The sequence below is a fragment of the Suricata suricatta genome, chromosome 9, assembly GCF_006229205.1.
Source record: "Suricata suricatta isolate VVHF042 chromosome 9, meerkat_22Aug2017_6uvM2_HiC, whole genome shotgun sequence".
NCBI classification, from domain to species: Eukaryota; Metazoa; Chordata; class Mammalia; order Carnivora; family Herpestidae; genus Suricata; species Suricata suricatta.
In genome coordinates this window covers 134,483,091-134,499,254 of record NC_043708.1, presented here as the reverse complement: position 1 = coordinate 134,499,254, position 16,164 = coordinate 134,483,091, and the positions used below count along the sequence as shown (strand labels likewise).

The 16,164-nt window shown below is 55.9% G+C and overlaps 1 protein-coding gene across 8 annotated transcripts in view; it reads left to right on the top strand.

Annotated features, from left to right (window-relative positions):
- RHCG (Rh family C glycoprotein) overlaps positions 1 to 15,740 on the top strand; it is a 24,537-nt gene extending 8,797 nt beyond the window's left edge. Inside the window, exons 3-11 of one of the 8 annotated variants that reach the window (XM_029952675.1) lie at positions 1,751 to 1,901; positions 5,653 to 5,800; positions 6,590 to 6,756; positions 8,302 to 8,439; positions 8,604 to 8,740; positions 9,053 to 9,177; positions 9,393 to 9,466; positions 12,630 to 12,711; positions 15,023 to 15,740. In XM_029952675.1, the coding sequence (XP_029808535.1) occupies positions 1,751 to 1,901; positions 5,653 to 5,800; positions 6,590 to 6,756; positions 8,302 to 8,439; positions 8,604 to 8,740; positions 9,053 to 9,177; positions 9,393 to 9,466; positions 12,630 to 12,698 (1,009 nt within the window). In that variant the 3' untranslated portion in view covers positions 12,699 to 12,711; positions 15,023 to 15,740. The other 7 variants (XM_029952673.1, XM_029952672.1, XM_029952674.1 and 4 more) reach the window with 7 other exon arrangements.
- The last annotated feature ends 424 nt before the right edge of the window (positions 15,741 to 16,164 follow it).

The window sequence follows — 16,164 nt, the reverse complement described above, 5'->3', positions numbered from 1 at the left end:
AAAATGTGTTGGAGCCAATAAATCAGTCTTTTGTATAAAATCTTTGACAAGAACGTCTCACTCCCAAGGCTGTAGTTCCAAAGTCTGAAAACACCCATAATATATTTCACTGGCCACCACAGCACAAGACCTATGGCTGAATGAAAAACAAAAGTATACAACTGTTTAAAAAATCCCCGAAGAGAATTAGTATAAACTTTGTGCGTTGGCAGGGTTTTGGCGAACCAGTTATTGGGCGAGTCGGTTCACTGGACAAATTGAGTTTCCGCAAATTGGCTTTCAGGGGATTGATTTTCAGCAACTGAGCTGGAGCCAGTTTTGGAGCTCAGGACCGGATGATCATGTTGTCTCCAGACTCTCCTCCTGGCTCTGGTCCCTACTGAAGAGACCTCCAGGTCCCACCGGCCACCTAGAGTCGTAGCTCGTCTACAGGCTCTGCCCCAGACTCCCAGGGCCCTCCTGCAATGTGACATCTGGACCCCCATCTCCAGGCAGCTGAGCCCCAAGGTCGGCCACTCATTCCTGAGTGGTCACCTCTGTCGTGGGTCATCTGACTACAGTAATGGGAACATGAGCAAATAACTCGGCCTCTCTAAGCCTCCATGGTCCGTCTACAGGGTGTGGCTAGTACAGGACCTGTGTGGCACAGGAGGCCATATGCAGTACTAGGCAGGTATTTCTGTGCCTGGCACCGTAACTACTATGATGCACTCAGCAGGGCCTGCGTGAGGCCTGGGCACAGCCGTGAACAAGGCACATAAGGAAGTAGACGTTCCAACGAGCATCCTCTGTCTTGGAAGGGACCCGACAGAACTGGCCCTCAGCCGGCTTCTTACTTCTCACCTCCTGATTCACACACACCCCTGAGCAGGCGGCAGGGGCCTGTCCTCTGGCTGTATCCCTACACCCACCCCCACTAACTACTCTCCTGACTCTCTGTCGACACGCAGGACAGCTCTGCTGCTGGCCGAGCACGGGAAGGGCTGGGTTAGAAGGCACACGGATGGAACCAGGCTCTCCTTTGGCCACGTGACATCCACCTGGCTGGCTGCCTCTCTGTCAGCCTTCTGCTGGCTGGCCAGGCTTTCAGGGTCCAGCCTTAAGGGAGACCTAGGTGCTCCTCTGCCTCTGTTCTCTCTGCTGGGCTCCCTGCTCCCTCCATCCAGCCCCCAGCTCCCTACCTCCTGGAGGAAACCCTCTCTCTCCCCTGGACACAGATCCTCTCTCTCTCTCAGGTAAGGACATGAGAACTCAAACCCAAGCAGAGCCCTGGTAACCAACCCAAGAGGTGTGTATAGAGTGAGATCTAAGAGCCTAGAGGCAGAGATCACATGTGGGTGGAGGAATCAAGGAAGGCTTCCTGAAAGAGGAGGCAGCCAGAGGAGGTTCCGGAAAGGCAGGTGAGGATGGAGGGCAGGCCAAGGCTCCAAATATGCGGCATGTTTGGCAACAGAAGCCAGATGACCTGGGTGCCTTGACCACAAAGCTGCCTGCAAGGGGCCATGAAGGGAGGGTATGACATCCGGTGTGCGCCTTTGCTGTGCCGGACCCTTCGCCTGTTATTTCTTTTCATTCTTAGAGGACCTTTAGGATGTTATGGCCCATGACCACATCATGAAACGGAGGCGCAGCAAGGTTAAGCCACAAGTCCAAATCCACAGATGGCCAAAGTCCAGGTTCAAACCCAGGGCGTGGAGCGCCGCTTTTTGCTGCTGCCTCAGCCCCCGCTCCCCTGCCCTGTCTCCCACAGCCTCATCAACGCGGACTTCTGCGTGGGCTCCGTCTGCGTGGCCTTTGGGGCAGTTCTGGGCAAAGTCAGCCCTGTCCAGCTCCTCATCATGACTCTCTTCCAAGTGACCCTCTTTTCAGTGAATGAGTTTATTCTCCTCAGCCTGCTAGAGGTGAGCAGGGATCACCACGGGGTGGAGACGGAAGGGACATGGGGGTGACGTCGGGGAGATAGAAAGAGGGAGAGCTGGGGAGACATGCCAGCTGGGTTCGGTTCAACCTTGGCAAGTCACCTACCCTTCTGAGCATCAGATTCCTCATTTCGAAAGTGAGAGTCACGATATTCACTGGGCAGAGCTGCTCAGCCCAGCATCTGGGCAGAGCAGGGGTCCCTCGTGTCAGCTGTCACCCTCTTTTCTCTTTCCTGCGTATTGGGTGGAAAGAGTGGATGTCCCTGAACACAGTCGCTTTTTCTAAATGCTTATTTATCTGAGAGAGGGGGGGAGAGCAGCATGAGCTGACGTTACAGAGCTTGATACACGGCTCAGTCCCATGAGCCGTGAGATCACGACCTGAGCCAAAATCAAGAGTCAGATACTTAGCCGACCCAGCCACCCAGATGCACCACCCCCTCCCCCGCCCCCGCACCCAAACATACTCTTACACACACACCACATTTCCAGGATTGGCCTCCCAAGTAAAGGACCCAATTAACTGAGGGGGCACATCTAGAAGGAAGAATCCTTGGCGAATGGCCAAGGTGGACATGTACAATTACATAGGCTGTGCACTGCACAACTCTAGAAGTGACATTCACATGGATTATGGTAGGAATGATGTCTCTTAAAGTTGGCCAATTCAATGACCCAAGCAAGGGGCACCTTAGACCTCTGACTCTAGCTCAGATACTTCTTTGGTACCTTTGCAGGGGTGAAGGTCATTCAGAGACTTCACCCATTTCTTAGCCCCAACTCCTCTACATCTGGACTCCACCTGGAACACCCTCACCCCTGACACGGGGTAGAGTATTTTTCGTTTTGTTCTGTTTTTGGGTTACACTACATTCAGTCATTCATTCTGTCATTTTCTTCAGCCACCAGACTGACCCAAGCCACCATATTGCTTTGTCCTAACCTATCTCTTTATCTTCACCTTTGCCCCACTCACCAGGTCAGGCCAGTGGAGACCTGTTAGTAATGCGGAGAAGACCATCCCCCTGAATAAAACCCTCCAGTGCTTTTTAAATGTTCACTTCAAGTAAAATCCAAATTTGTTATAAGCCCTACGTGTTCGGGCCCCAGCCTTTCTCTCCAAGTTTATAATCTCTCTCCCCATCTTTCTGAGCTTTGGCCATACCCTCCTATCTGTTCCCCAACACACTAAGCTTGGCCCCACCTCAGGGCCTTTGCACTTGTTATTTCCTTTGCCTGGAATGCTTGTCCCCCAGTCTTTCTCATTACTGAGGTCTCAGCTGGAACATCACCTCTTCGGAGAGGCCCTCCCAGATTCTCCCCCTTACCCAGCATTGCCCTCTATCTTACTCCCCTGTCCCACCCCTAGTCACTATCTCTCACATGGACTTGGTTTATTTTCTTCATAACGTTTCTCCTTCTCTGATAAACCTGATCTGCCTGGACCATCTGTATCCCCAGCATCTAGCTCAATGCCAAGTGTGTGCTCAACGACAGTAACAAGTACTCAACAAATATTTACCAAGTCAGTGAATTTGGGGGTCTGACTGCAAGGCTCCAGGCACTCTTGCTTAGACCCCGAGGAGCTCCCGATCTAGTGGAAGCCAGGAGGTGCATAGACAGTCGCCATGCCGTGTGATGAGGAGGGAGGTGCCTGAGCCAGCACGGCAGGTCTGGGAGGCTTCCCGGCGGAGGAGATGTCAAAGCTAGAAGTCAAGTGCAAAATAACCAGGCACAGGGCTGAGGCGGAGGAAACAGTGCGAAGGCCTTGGGGGAGGCCGGCAGTGAGAGGACTCTGGGGGCTCCAGCTGGGGGAGGGCTTGGAGGGGGTGGTGGTGGAGGAAGGGGGCGGGACGTGGATCATCAAGGCTCCTGGGGATTGGGTGACAGAGTCGCGAGGGCAACTCTGTTGTGATGGCAGCAGGGAGCTCTGGAAAGTTTTGGACGGGGGGCATGGCACAGACATGTGCTGGAAACGGCACTTTGGCCATGGTAGGAGAGCGGCTGGGAGCCAGGAGGCCTGAGAGGCTCTCTTGGACCGTCCTGATGAGAGATAACGGGGCTGCGGCTGGGGTAATAGGAGGAGGAGAAAGCGATTCAACAGATAGGAGGGCAGGGAGGCCACAGGCCTTAGGGTCAGAGTGGGGTGGGAGGTGTGAGCAAAAAAGAAGTGAGGCTAGGCGAGCGGTGCACAGTGGGGCAAACGGGCATGATCTGAAACAGGCTGAGAATACAGTATCTGGGGCATGAGTCAAGAGGCCCTCAAGAATCCTCCCGGTCTGCTACAGAAATTCTTTTATGTTTTTTTGGGAGAGAGCGAGCGAGTGAGCGAGCGAGTTCAAGTAACCAAGCAGGCTTCTTGCTATCAACGCAGAGCCCGACTCAGAGCTTGATCTCACGAACCGCGAGATCGTGACCTGAGCTGAAATCAAGAGTCAGACACTTCCCAGCCTGAGCCATCCAGCCTCCCGCTACAAAATGTTTTAATGCCTGACGGTCTTTAGGCCTGTGTCTGGGCCGGTTAAAGTCCGACAGTCACTGCTGACACATAAGGAGCCCTCGCCCTTGGCCGAGACCTGCTCTGAATACTTCATGAGGCTTATCTCACTGAAGCCTCGTCTCTGAGAAAGGCACGGTTATTACCCCCACTTTACAGACGAGAAAGCTGAGACTCAGAGAGGGCAAGGGGGCTCCTCCCAGGCCCACAGCTAGGAGGAGCACCCACCAGGCCGGGAACCACGACAGCCAGCCATGTCAACAGCCCCACAGCTAAGCTGTGTGACCTTGGACCATTCACTTACCAGTCTGGCTGATTTCCCCATCTAAAGTGGAGGAGCAAGTCCATGATTCTGACTATTCCCCGAGATGGGTTCTGAGTGGGAGGAAGCGGAGGCTGGAGAGAGGGGAGGTGGGGGCACGCGGAGGAAGGCTAGTCCACCAAGCGCCTGTTGGGTGCCAGGCGCCCGCCGGGAGCTTTACCCAAGTTGTCTGGTTTAACCCTCCAGACAGCCCTGCTAGGTCACCGCCATCTCCCCCACTTTGCAAATGAGGACCCTGAGATCTAAAGAAGTCCAGAGGCACAGAGTGGGGGAGGGCAGAGAGGGACAGAAGAGGAAGAAAGCTATCTATGTGCTCTGACTGTGGGGGCGGGAGACAGGAGGGTGGGGAGGGGGTGGGTGGTGGAAGGTCAGCTGGGAGGTGGTCATAGGATAAGATTCTGGGGGAATGAGGAAGGGCAGTGTAGACTGAGAGGTGCTGGGCCGGGAGTGGCTGTGTAGAAAGACAGATGGAAAGCGGCGGGGGGCTGCGGAGGGAAGGGCAGGGCTCCCAGGAATTAAGATAAAGTGGAAGCTGGTGACAAACTAGGGGGTTGCTCTGGGCTCTAGGTCTGCTTCACCTCTTCTCGCTGTGACTGGCCAAGGTCCTCTCTAAGGCTGGGTTCCCCAATCTGGGCACAGTCCCATCTGCTCGGTGAGAATGCCCTGGCATTTTGCTGACAGGCTCACAGCTTGCGCTCAGGGGTCCCCGCTTTCTCCCCTTCTGAACTGCTAGGTCTGTAGGGGCTCCGGGCTCCCATCCTGCATCTTGTGGAATGAGAGACGGATGGACCTGTGTGTGTGTGTGTGTGTGTGTGTGTGTGTGTGTGTGTGTGTGTGTGTTTGGTGGGGAAGGAAAGAGCTAACAGGTGGGAGCGAGAGACGGAATCAGAGCCTCACAGATCTCTGTACTCCAGGTGAAGGATGCAGGGGGCTCTATGACCATCCACACATTTGGTGCCTACTTTGGGCTCACAGTGACCTGGATCCTCTACCGACCCAGCCTACATCAGAGCAAGGAGAGGCAGAGTGCTGTGTACCACTCGGACCTCTTCGCTATGATTGGTGAGAGCTGCCATCATGATTCAGGGCCGCCACGATGGGTGAAGGTGACCATGGTGGGTAAGGGCCATCACGATGACTGAGGGCCACCGTGAGGGGTGAGGACCACCATAATGGCTGAGGGTCTCCATGAGGAGTTCAGGCTCCCATAATTATACCTGATCTCCACGTGGTCTGGAGGGTGGGAGCCAGTTCCCTTTGGGGAAAGGGCAGAGGAGGTTGCCTGTAGACGCCTCCAGGATCCCAGATGATGGTCGCTTTTCCCCACGGAGCTAGAAGAAGCTGGTCACCCATGCTGTTTTCCCTAGAGTGCCCTAAGGCAGACAAAGTGGTGACTAGGAACTGGTGACTCCATCCCCGGGGTTAGGGCAAGGTGTGAATTCCTGGCCCTTGCGTCCATTCACTCCAGAGAACATGTATCAGTCCCCCATTCTGGTCTCCTAAAACCTAGCCCAGCCTTCCAGGAGCTCCTCACAGTGCGGCGGAAGCGGTGGCACCGTCACCAGATCATCTCCCCGCAGTGGGGGGAAGATTCTGCCCCATGGCGCTGTGGGAGCAAGGCGGGAGGCATTTAGCCCAGTTACAGGTAAGGCTAGACCTCCTGGAGCAGAGTCAGGAAGGCAGGCAGGCCTGGTGTAGGAAAAGCCCCCAGCTGGGGGGTGGGAAGCTGCTGGGGCATGTGAGTCATCTGATGTTTCTCGAACTGAAAAGGGCAGGAGGTCTGCCTAAGCTCTGTTGGGCGCATCTAATCCCTCTTCTCCTGGGCCCGCTGGCCCTGTGTGGTCGGGCTAGGCACCCTCTTCCTGTGGATGTACTGGCCCAGCTTCAACTCCGCCGTGTCCAAACACGGAGACGCCCAGCACCGCGCTGCGATCAACACCTACTGCTCCTTGGCAGCCTGTGTGCTCACCTCGGTGGCACTGTCCAGCGCCTTGCACAAAAAGGGCAAGCTGGACATGGTGAGCAAGGGGGGCGGGGAGCATGGGGAGCCCTGGGGAGGGGGAAGGGGGGACTCCGACCCCCAGTGGGAACTGATCACCACACCCTTCCAACCACTCTTTGAGGTAGGCAGCATTGGGATTATCACACCCATCCTGCAGATGAAGAAACTGAGGCTTGGGGGCAAGTGATTTGTTCAGATTACATAGCTGGTTTTCGGCAGAGCCCAGAACCAGATCCCCAGAGGTTGTTGATTGCACCGGGTGCTCTGGATGAGCGGCTCCTCCTCCTCATTCCCCTCCCCACAGCCTGGGGTGCTGACAGCTGTTCTGGGCTGAGCACCCCATCTGACCTGCCCTGTAGTGTTACCAGGAGCACTTCCCCTGTATCAGGCTTCTGATCTTCCAAACACTGGCCCTCAGCCTTTTGTTTTTTAAAGTTTGAGATGGGGGGCGGGGGCGAGAGAGAGAGAGAGCGCGTGCGCGAAAGAGAGAGCACGAGCAAGTGCACAAGTGGGGGAGGGGCAGAGAGAGAGGGAGAGAAGCAGAATCCCAAGCAAGCTCTGCACTGTCAGCGTGGAGCCTGATGTGGAGCTCGAACTCACGAACCATGAAATCATGACCTGAGCCAAAGTCAGGAGTCAGAATCTTAACCGCCTGAGCCACACAGGTGCCCCAGCCTCCTTAAAGCTACCTCCACTTGCCTCATCCCTACACTCAGAAAGGAAAGCCCTCTGATGCCTTGTGCCCGCCCCTGGGAGGTGGGTGAGGGAATCTGGCTTCCCAGGGTCCTTCCTGTCACATCACCAGGACAGACTGCTCTGCTGTTAGTGGGGAGGGGCCACAGCCCATAGACGTTGGTAAATCTTTCTATAAAAAGAAGACCACCTCTCCATCTCGTAGTCTTGACATGGGCACATGCGTGCTGGGACACTGCCCTGAGCCCCTGGATACACTGGACAGTCACCCCACAGAGAGGTAGGGACTCAGGTGTCAGGGGGCAGAGAATCGGACAGGCACCTGTGTGCGCCCAGCACCGCCACGCAGGCAAGGACACAGAACAGGGTCAAGGTCAGGGGCTCTGGCTCCACACAGACCCGGATCAAGATGCGTTTCTGCCCCTTGCTAGCTGCGTGCTCTTGAACAAGCCATGTCGCCTCCCTGCACCTGACTCCCTCATCTGCACAGACATCAAACGACCGCTGCTCTTACCTCCGGGGCTTGTTGTAGAGACGGATTGAAATGATCGCTTGCGCACGAACAGGGCTGATGTGGGCGAATATCACGTAGAGACCACCCGACATGCCAACCTGCGCACACAGATGCACAGGGGACGTGCAGACATGCTGATAGGGCTCACAGGCACAGACGCATGACTTGTGCCCATGCACCGTGCCCAGACTGCTGGTGCAGGAACACAGGAGCTGGGCCCGGGGCCCTCTGCAGGCTCCTGGCCGGCTGAGGTGCACCGAGAGTCACCTGTGCCTCCCAGAGCCAGATGGCCCCTACCCACAGCGTGCCGGTGCGGGCTCTGGGAGGGGACTGAGCTCCGGCCCTCCCTACTAGGTGCACATCCAGAACGCCACGCTCGCGGGAGGGGTGGCCGTGGGCACCGCTGCTGAAATGATGCTCATGCCATACGGCTCCCTCATCGTCGGCTTCCTCTGCGGCATAATCTCCACCCTGGGATTTGTGTACCTGACGGTGAGGGTCCCAGGCCAGGGACTGGGGAATCCTGGGGTCTCTGTTTCTAACTGGCGGGGGTCAGGTGGGGATCTGGGGCCTGAAGGATCCTGGGTCTCTGGGTATTTGGAGCCTTGGAATTCTGGCCTCCCCACACCCCTGCCACCCTCATCTCCCCTCTCCAGCCATTCCTGGAGTCAAAGCTGCGGATCCAGGACACATGTGGCATTCACAACCTGCATGGCATGCCTGGCATCATAGGCGGCATTGTGGGGGCTGTGACGGCATCCTGCGCCAACGCTAGTGTGTATGGAGCAAAAGGGTGAGCACGGAGGCGGTGCGGGGCAGGCTGGGCTCCCTCCTTCCTTCTCCATTCTTCCTTCCTGCTGTTCCTCTGGGGCCAACATTGCGTCTCTACCCCTAGCCTTCCCCAACCTGAACCACTGTCCGTGGGCCTCTATCCCCAACCTCTGTCCTTCCTCAGGAGCCTCAGACCATCTGATCTGCCCAGTGCACCTGGGGAGGCTCAGGCCATGGTTTCCTGAGCCCTGGGGCTCACTCACATTTGTGGGGCAACAGCCAGTGCTTACTTGGCCTCTCTGTGGAGCCCTGACCTGCTCTGTCTCCACCCCAGGCTTGCTAATGCCTTTGACTTTGATGGTTTCAAGACTACCTGGGACTCAAGCATGCAGGGCAAGTTTCAGGCTGCTGGCCTCTTTGTGTCCCTGGCGATGGCCCTGGTGGGCGGCATCATCGTGGGTGAGTGGGAGCGGCTGGGCCAGAGAAGGTGGGGCCGCTGTGGGTGGGGGATGCACTGGCATGCACCAGCGGTCAGCCCGGAGCCCCCAGGAACCCTGTGCACTTGTGGCTGTGGGCCTGGGTTGGGGTGGAGGGTCGGGGGAGCTTCCCAACTGGGGGAAAGGGCTGGGTAGGCAGAGAGGAAGTGGCCCCTTGTGACCCCCAACTTTCTTTAGGGATCATTCTGAAATTGCCATTCTGGGGACAACCTGCTGACGGGAACTGCTTTGAGGACTCAGTCTACTGGGAGGTGAGCTCCACAAAGGGGGTTGCGCCCTTCTCCACAGACCCCACCCACATCAGCCCAGCCGGGTTGAGACCGGAAGCCGAGAGTTAGGGACCGAGCCCGCCTCACCTTCCTCCTCCATCTGCAGACTGAGTCTCCCGGGGGCTAAAGGCTTTATTCCCGAGCAGTGATTCCCAGAGTACGGCCCCCTGCACTCTCCATCAGCAACGGCACCTGGGAACTTGTTAGGAATGCAAATTTCTTGAATCCTACCCAGTCCTCCTGAATCCAAAATCCAGGGCTGGGGCCCAGCACGGTGTTTCAACAAGCCCTCCCCGTGATTCTAGTGACAACCACGCCCGCCTCGGAGAACCTCCACCCTCCAGGCCCATTGGAATCATCTGCGTAGCCTTTTGAAGGCTCTCCAAGCCCCCAGAGCCTGGAGTTCATTGGCTTGGGGGTGGGGCCTGGACACCCCCGGAGTCCGGTTTTTCCCCCCAGGTGAATCCAATCTGTAGCACAGGTTACGAGCCACGATGTGGTGTTCCACTTCGGTCTCATAAGATTCACCTGGAGAGCTTGTAAAAAAAAAAAAAAAAAATGCAGCTTCCCAGGCCCCAGCCCAGGACTGATTCCGGAGGGCCTCTGCACGGGAACAACTTTCCAGCTGATTCTGGACCAGAAACTGAGTTCTGTGACACTCCAATGCTTTCTGTATCGGTACAGAAACTCACCTTGAGAAACAGTGTTCTAGAAGTTGAAAGTAGTAGGATGTCACAGGACTCTGTTTCTTTAAAAACATGCTAGGATTCGGGTTTTCAGTGACTTCAGGCAGGCCTCCCTCCTGACCAATCACTGTTGGAGGCTTCCCCGCCCCCCCCCCCCCCCCCCCCCCCCCCCCCCCCCCCCCCCCCCCCCCCCGCCTCCACAGCCCCTCCTTTCAGGACATGGGGGGGGGCCAGGACCTGACCTGCGTCTGTGACCCCTGTGACAGGGGTCTACCCATCAGCGCCTTTCATGTGACTCTGTATTTTTATTTACTTTAATTTTTAAAATATTTTTTTTGAGATGGGGAGAGAGAGAGAGAGAGAGAGACGAGGGGACAGATAGAGAGGGAGAGAGAATCCCAAGTGGGCTCTGCACTGCGGGGCTCAAAGCCACAAACCGTGAGATCATGGCCTGAGCTGAAATCGAGTCAATACTTGGGGTGCCTGGGTGGCTCAGTCAGTTAAGCTTCCGACTTCAGCTCAGGTCATGATCTCATGGTTCGTGGGTTCGAGCCCCGCGTCAGGCTCTGTGCTGACAGCTCAGAACCTGGGGCCTGCTTTGGATTCTGTGTCTTCTTCTCTCTGCCCCTCCCTTGCCCATGCTCTGTTTCTCTGTCTCTTGATAATAAATAAACAATAAAAAAAAAAGAGTCGGGCGCTTAACTGCCTGAGCCACCCAGGTGCTCCTTGGCTCTGTATTTTTAAACCACACCAGAAGTTTTCTGGGTAATTATAATTGATGTCTACTATAAGCCAATTTCATGTACATAACAAATAATGCTTTTGAATTCATTCTCTTTAAATTATTTTTTAATTATAAAATGAATAGAAGCCCATTAAAGGAAATCTGGAAATAGAGAAAAATAGAAAGAAATCCTATCACCATAACTCAAGCACTGTTAATGTTTTGGGTATATTTCCCTCCAGTCTTTTTTTTTAATCTGCACAGATTTTTTTAAATGTTTATTTATTTTTGAGAAAGAAACAGAGTGTGTGTATGAGCAGGGGAGGGGCAGAGAGAGAGTGAGATACAGAATTGGAAGCAGGCTCCAGACTCAAGGCTGTTAACACAGAGCCTTACGCGGGGCTCAAACTCAAGAATCATGAGATCATGACCTGAGCTGATGTCAGATCCTTAACTGACTGAGCTACTCAGGCACCCCGATTTTTTTTACACAGTGGAGATTATATGCCCAATTTGAGATCCTGCTCTTCCTCCTTATGTTAAGAAGTACTCTATTACTACATTCTTAATAAACTTTCTTTTTTAGCAGCATAATTATTTTCATCCCATATTTAAAGTCAGAATTGAAACTATTTTAGACACCACAATTAGAAATCACACAGATTTAACACCAATGAAATAAACTAAAAGATGTTATCATTTCCCATATATAGAAGTTCACTCTTGGTCTGTTTTGATCTTTATAATTTATTCTACGTTCACACCTTCTCTCTGCTGCATACCTTCCAGCAGTGCTCAGTTTTGGGGACTGTAATTCTGCGTCAGTGGAAGTGAGCCCCCGTCAGGACGTCCCCTCAGCCCCTGGCCTCTGGGTGGTTTTCCTAGGAGATGAGGTGGCTCTCCAGAGGACGGGGTGACACAGATGTTCCCCAGGGCCTCAGATGAGGCAATCTTTTTTTTTTCTTTAATTTTTTTAATGTTTCTTTATTTTTGAGACAGAGAGAGGCAGAGCATGAGTGAGGGAGAGGCAGAGAGAGAGGGAGACAGAATCTAAAGCAGGCTCCAGGCTCTGAGCTGTCAGCACAGAGCCTGATGTGGGGCTTGAACCCATGAACCGTGAGATCATGACCTCATGAGTTGAAGTCAGATTCTTAACCGACTGAGCCACCCAGGTACCCCTGAGGCAATCTTTAAGACCAAAGCTAAGCCTTGAAGCCAAGACAATGCTGATCCACCCCACTCCCACTCCACCTACCAATCCATTTCTGCCCCCCACCCCCCAATCTCACCTCCCCTTTTGAACATGCCTGCTATTCTGGGAGCTTGCCACGCTGCCTCTCCCTGGCATACTACTGCTCATCTATCAAAAGTGGGTTCAACACGACCAGAACCCCCCACCCCCAACTGGGCTGTCAGCCTCTCATGTGCATTTGCCGCTCATATTGTCGCTGTGTCTGTCAGTTGAACGCCTTCCCGTTGCTCTAGTGGGGCAAGGAGTCTGCCTCCTGCCCGGCAGGGCACCAGCACCCTGGACAGTGGCGAGCCTGATGTAGGAGGCAGGACACCTGTGTGAAGGACCGCCCTGCTCCTCACATGCAATCTGCACAGTGATCACAAGGTGGCGCCTGCCACACACCATACGCTGCTCCTTACTTGCCCGGGCTATTCTAGTCCTACCAGGGACACCCGCCCGTCCCAGGGCAGGGCCCTTGGAGCTGCCCTCCTCTCTCCGCAGATGCCTGAGGAGCTGAAGAGCTCTGTCTTACACCCTGAAGACTCCACCCTCAAGCCCTCAGAACCTTAAACCCCCAGGGCAGGTGAGAAGCAGGTGAGAGCAGGGGCAGGGTCTCCCGGTGGGTGCCCAGCTCTGGGAACTGGGTGACACCATCAAAGGGGCAAAATAGAAAGCATCAAGAAATGGGGATGCGAGCTTCCGCCCCTCCTGCCTGAATCGGAGTCGGCACGAGGTGGGGGGGGGGGTGGCACTCAGACTCCTTGCAACCTGGACAGGCACGGAAATACGTGGAAGGCACTCGGAACTGGAAGGAGTATATAAGGGTGACCTGGGTGCACACTTGGCTTTGCTGCTTGCTGGCTGTGACTTTGAGGATCTCTTCACCCAGAGCCAGAGCCTCAATTTCCTCATGTATAAAAGTGGGACTGACAGGCCTGGCTCTATTCAGTCCATCAACTCAGGCTAGTTCTTCCTTCCTTCTCTCTCTCTCCTCTCTTCTTCCCATCAGCTCCCACTTCCTTGCCCCCGTGTGGAAGGCACCGAGCCCGTTCCCGTGCCTTTTGTATCTAACCCTCCACAAAGAGCTCTAGGAGACAGGTGCCACTTCCCTCTTCCCAATAGATGAGAAAATTAAGGCTCAGGAAAGTTCAGGTTCTCCAAGGCCGCAGAGTGCAAGTGGAGAAACTGGGGTCCTGACAGGTCATTACCGTCTCTGCTCATTAGTGCTATTTGATCCCCTTTGGAGGTCAGAGCTTGGAAAGACCTGGGTCTGGGCCACCAGACCGAGTGATGTCGCAGAGAGGATGTGGGGGGGTTAAGGTCAGAGAAAACCAAGGCGGGACCACTTGCCTCTAATGCCCACCCTGTCCGGGAAAGGCAAAGGTGCCCGAGGGGTTACGGCAGGACCTCACAGTGGCCCGCTGCTCTTGGCTCTCTCCCTGCAGGCTCCACAGATTGGCCGGGCCCTCCCAAAGGAGCGGTGCTGACCAAGCTGGGAACACAGGACCAAGGCAGGCAGCGCCCTTCCTGCTGGCCTGGCCCAGGGCACCCTTGACTTCCTTTCCCCCTCATCCCAGGGGCCCTGCCTGAGAATGGAGACGGAAGAGCTAGAGACAAAGCAGGCATCCAAGCCTGGTTCTGGCTCCAGGGGTCTTGGTGGCCACATCCTGAGAACAACAGGCAGGAGGGGGCCTGGCGGCCGGAGCGGGCCGAGCCCTCCTAAGAGACGACTTAGCCACCAGCCCAGCTGCTGGGCTCTTCTGCCCCCCCTGCCCCTCCACCAGCCCCTCACTTGCCCGCAGGGCCCGCAGGCCTCTCTGTGCCATGCAGAAGGCAGCCTCAGTGAATAAACATTCTTGGTGTTCTTTGTAGAATGGGTGTGAATGCTCCGACAGGGCCAGTTTGAGGGGCAGAGGACCCCAAAGACCTGGCCTCCCGCCCCTGTCCTGACCTTCCATTCCAAGCTGCCACCCACAACTGCTGGGCTGTAGAGGAGGAATTCGGGGTGCTGGAGGCTGCCCTCGCTTGGGGCCCCCTGCCAGGCTCAGCTTTGGGGCTGGGCTCTTCCCCCAAGGCCCATCTTTACTTTTTACACCAACCACCCCAGAAACTCACCCACTCTGGAAACTGCTATGCCCACGGTGCCCTCCCTGTGACCCTGCCCTGTTTCAAGGGTGCTTAGGCAGGGTGGGAGAATAGGGGAGAAGGGCTCCTGTGGGCCAATCCCCTACCCCAACCCTTCCCTCTTCCTCCCTGTCAAGCCAGCCAGCCCTCCCTCCACTGTGGGGGGAAGGCTTCCTGTGGCCAGCCACCACCCTGGGCTGAGTTACACACACTTCCCACCCTTAGGGACCCCGCAGTCTAGCTGAGGACCCACCTGACACCGGGATCCACCCTGAACTTTTGACAGCCATTCCATGCCCAGGTGGCTTCCCAGAGCGGGTGCCCTGAGCCGGGTTTTGGAGGCTGAATAGGAGTTTACCGGAAGGATGGCACGGGCACAGCCCGGGCAGAGACCCAGAGATGGAAATCAGCACAGTGAGGTTTTGTGAGGAGAAAAGAGACGTGAGGCAAAAGTGTGCCAGCTGGAGAGTAAGCAGAATCCAGAGCCTCCGTGGAGCAAAGATTCCAGGGAGGAAGGGGTGAGGGGAGAGGGAGGAGAAGGTCTCTCCTGCCTCCAAATCCGCCCTTCCCGCCCCCTTCACGATTCACACATACATACATACACACTCAGGCCTTCATTCTCCGCGCCAGGGGAGGGGGGGTGGGGAGGCGAAGGAGGGGAGGAGGGAGCTGAAATGCAACCTATTCATGTTCCTGCGATGTAACACCCCTCATTTTCCATGCTGGGTAAAGACAAAAACCCTTTACAACCTGTTTCTGGAACTTGTCAGCAGCTGCCAAGAGGAGCATGTTAATTAAACGTCGGCAAAGATGGAAGCTGGAGGCCCCGGCTCTAATTGGACAGTTTGCTTCACCGGATTGAAAAACATTGTGACAAAGGAGGAGGTGCGCGGCAGCGCGGCAGGGGTGCGGCGTGGCGAGGAGGGGAGCGGCGGCTTTGATTTCGCCCGGAGCCCGGCCGAGCCGCCCGCCCCCAGTCCCGAGGCACGCCCACCAGCTCCCGGGAGGGGCTCCGCCCAACGAGACCCTCCCAAAGCCTGCCCCGAGGGTCCCTAGGCCCGTCCATGAAGAACGGTGTGACACCTCACCGAACCCCAGGCTTTGAGGCTCTGGGGCGGCTCCCTCCCCACCCCAGGGCCCCGATTACCTGGCCTGGGTCCCAGGGACCCTGCAGCGAGGACATCGAGGGCCGGGGTCGGGCGGTCGCTTCAGGAACCCCTGCCCGGGCTCCACGGAGGGAGACACCTGTGCCTTAGCCCCAGGTGGACCAAACTAGCTCTGTGTCACGTGATCAGGGACAAGGGCGGTCTTAAAAAAGGTTGGTGACTGACATCGTGGCTTTTCCTAGACCCCCGTCCCCCCTCCCCCCTGCACTGCAGAGTGTGCTTTTTCCAGCAGGGCTGTGGGGGTTCGCAGAGACTGTTCCCCGCCATCTGTATTTGTAACCCCAGGTTTCCTTCTGGTCTTGACTCACACGTGATGCCTGCAGCCTTGTATCCGGGCTAATTGTGTGCCAGGCGCCATGCTGAGTGCCTTACCTATTCCACGTTACATATCCTACCAGCCATCCTGGGAGAAAGCTTGGCTCACACCCATCTCACAGGTGGGGAGACTGAGGCCCCAGAGAGGATAAGCAACCCTTCCAAGGTCACAGAGTTATTAAAGGAGGTGCTAGGGGGAGACTGGGGCCCAGGCCCTCTGATTCTAACCTCTCAGCCTGGGCTCACATGTTCCCGGCCCTCTGGCTCCTGGCCCAGCTAGACAAAGGTCTTCGGGACAGTCAGAGAAAAGAGTGGGGTTCCTAAGGAGAGAGAACACTTCTCAGGGCCTCCAGGCTGAGGGCCCTGAAGTATGGGGGTGCAGCAGGCTGGGAGACGACGTGGGGGGCCCCTAGGCGTATTCCCCACCCATA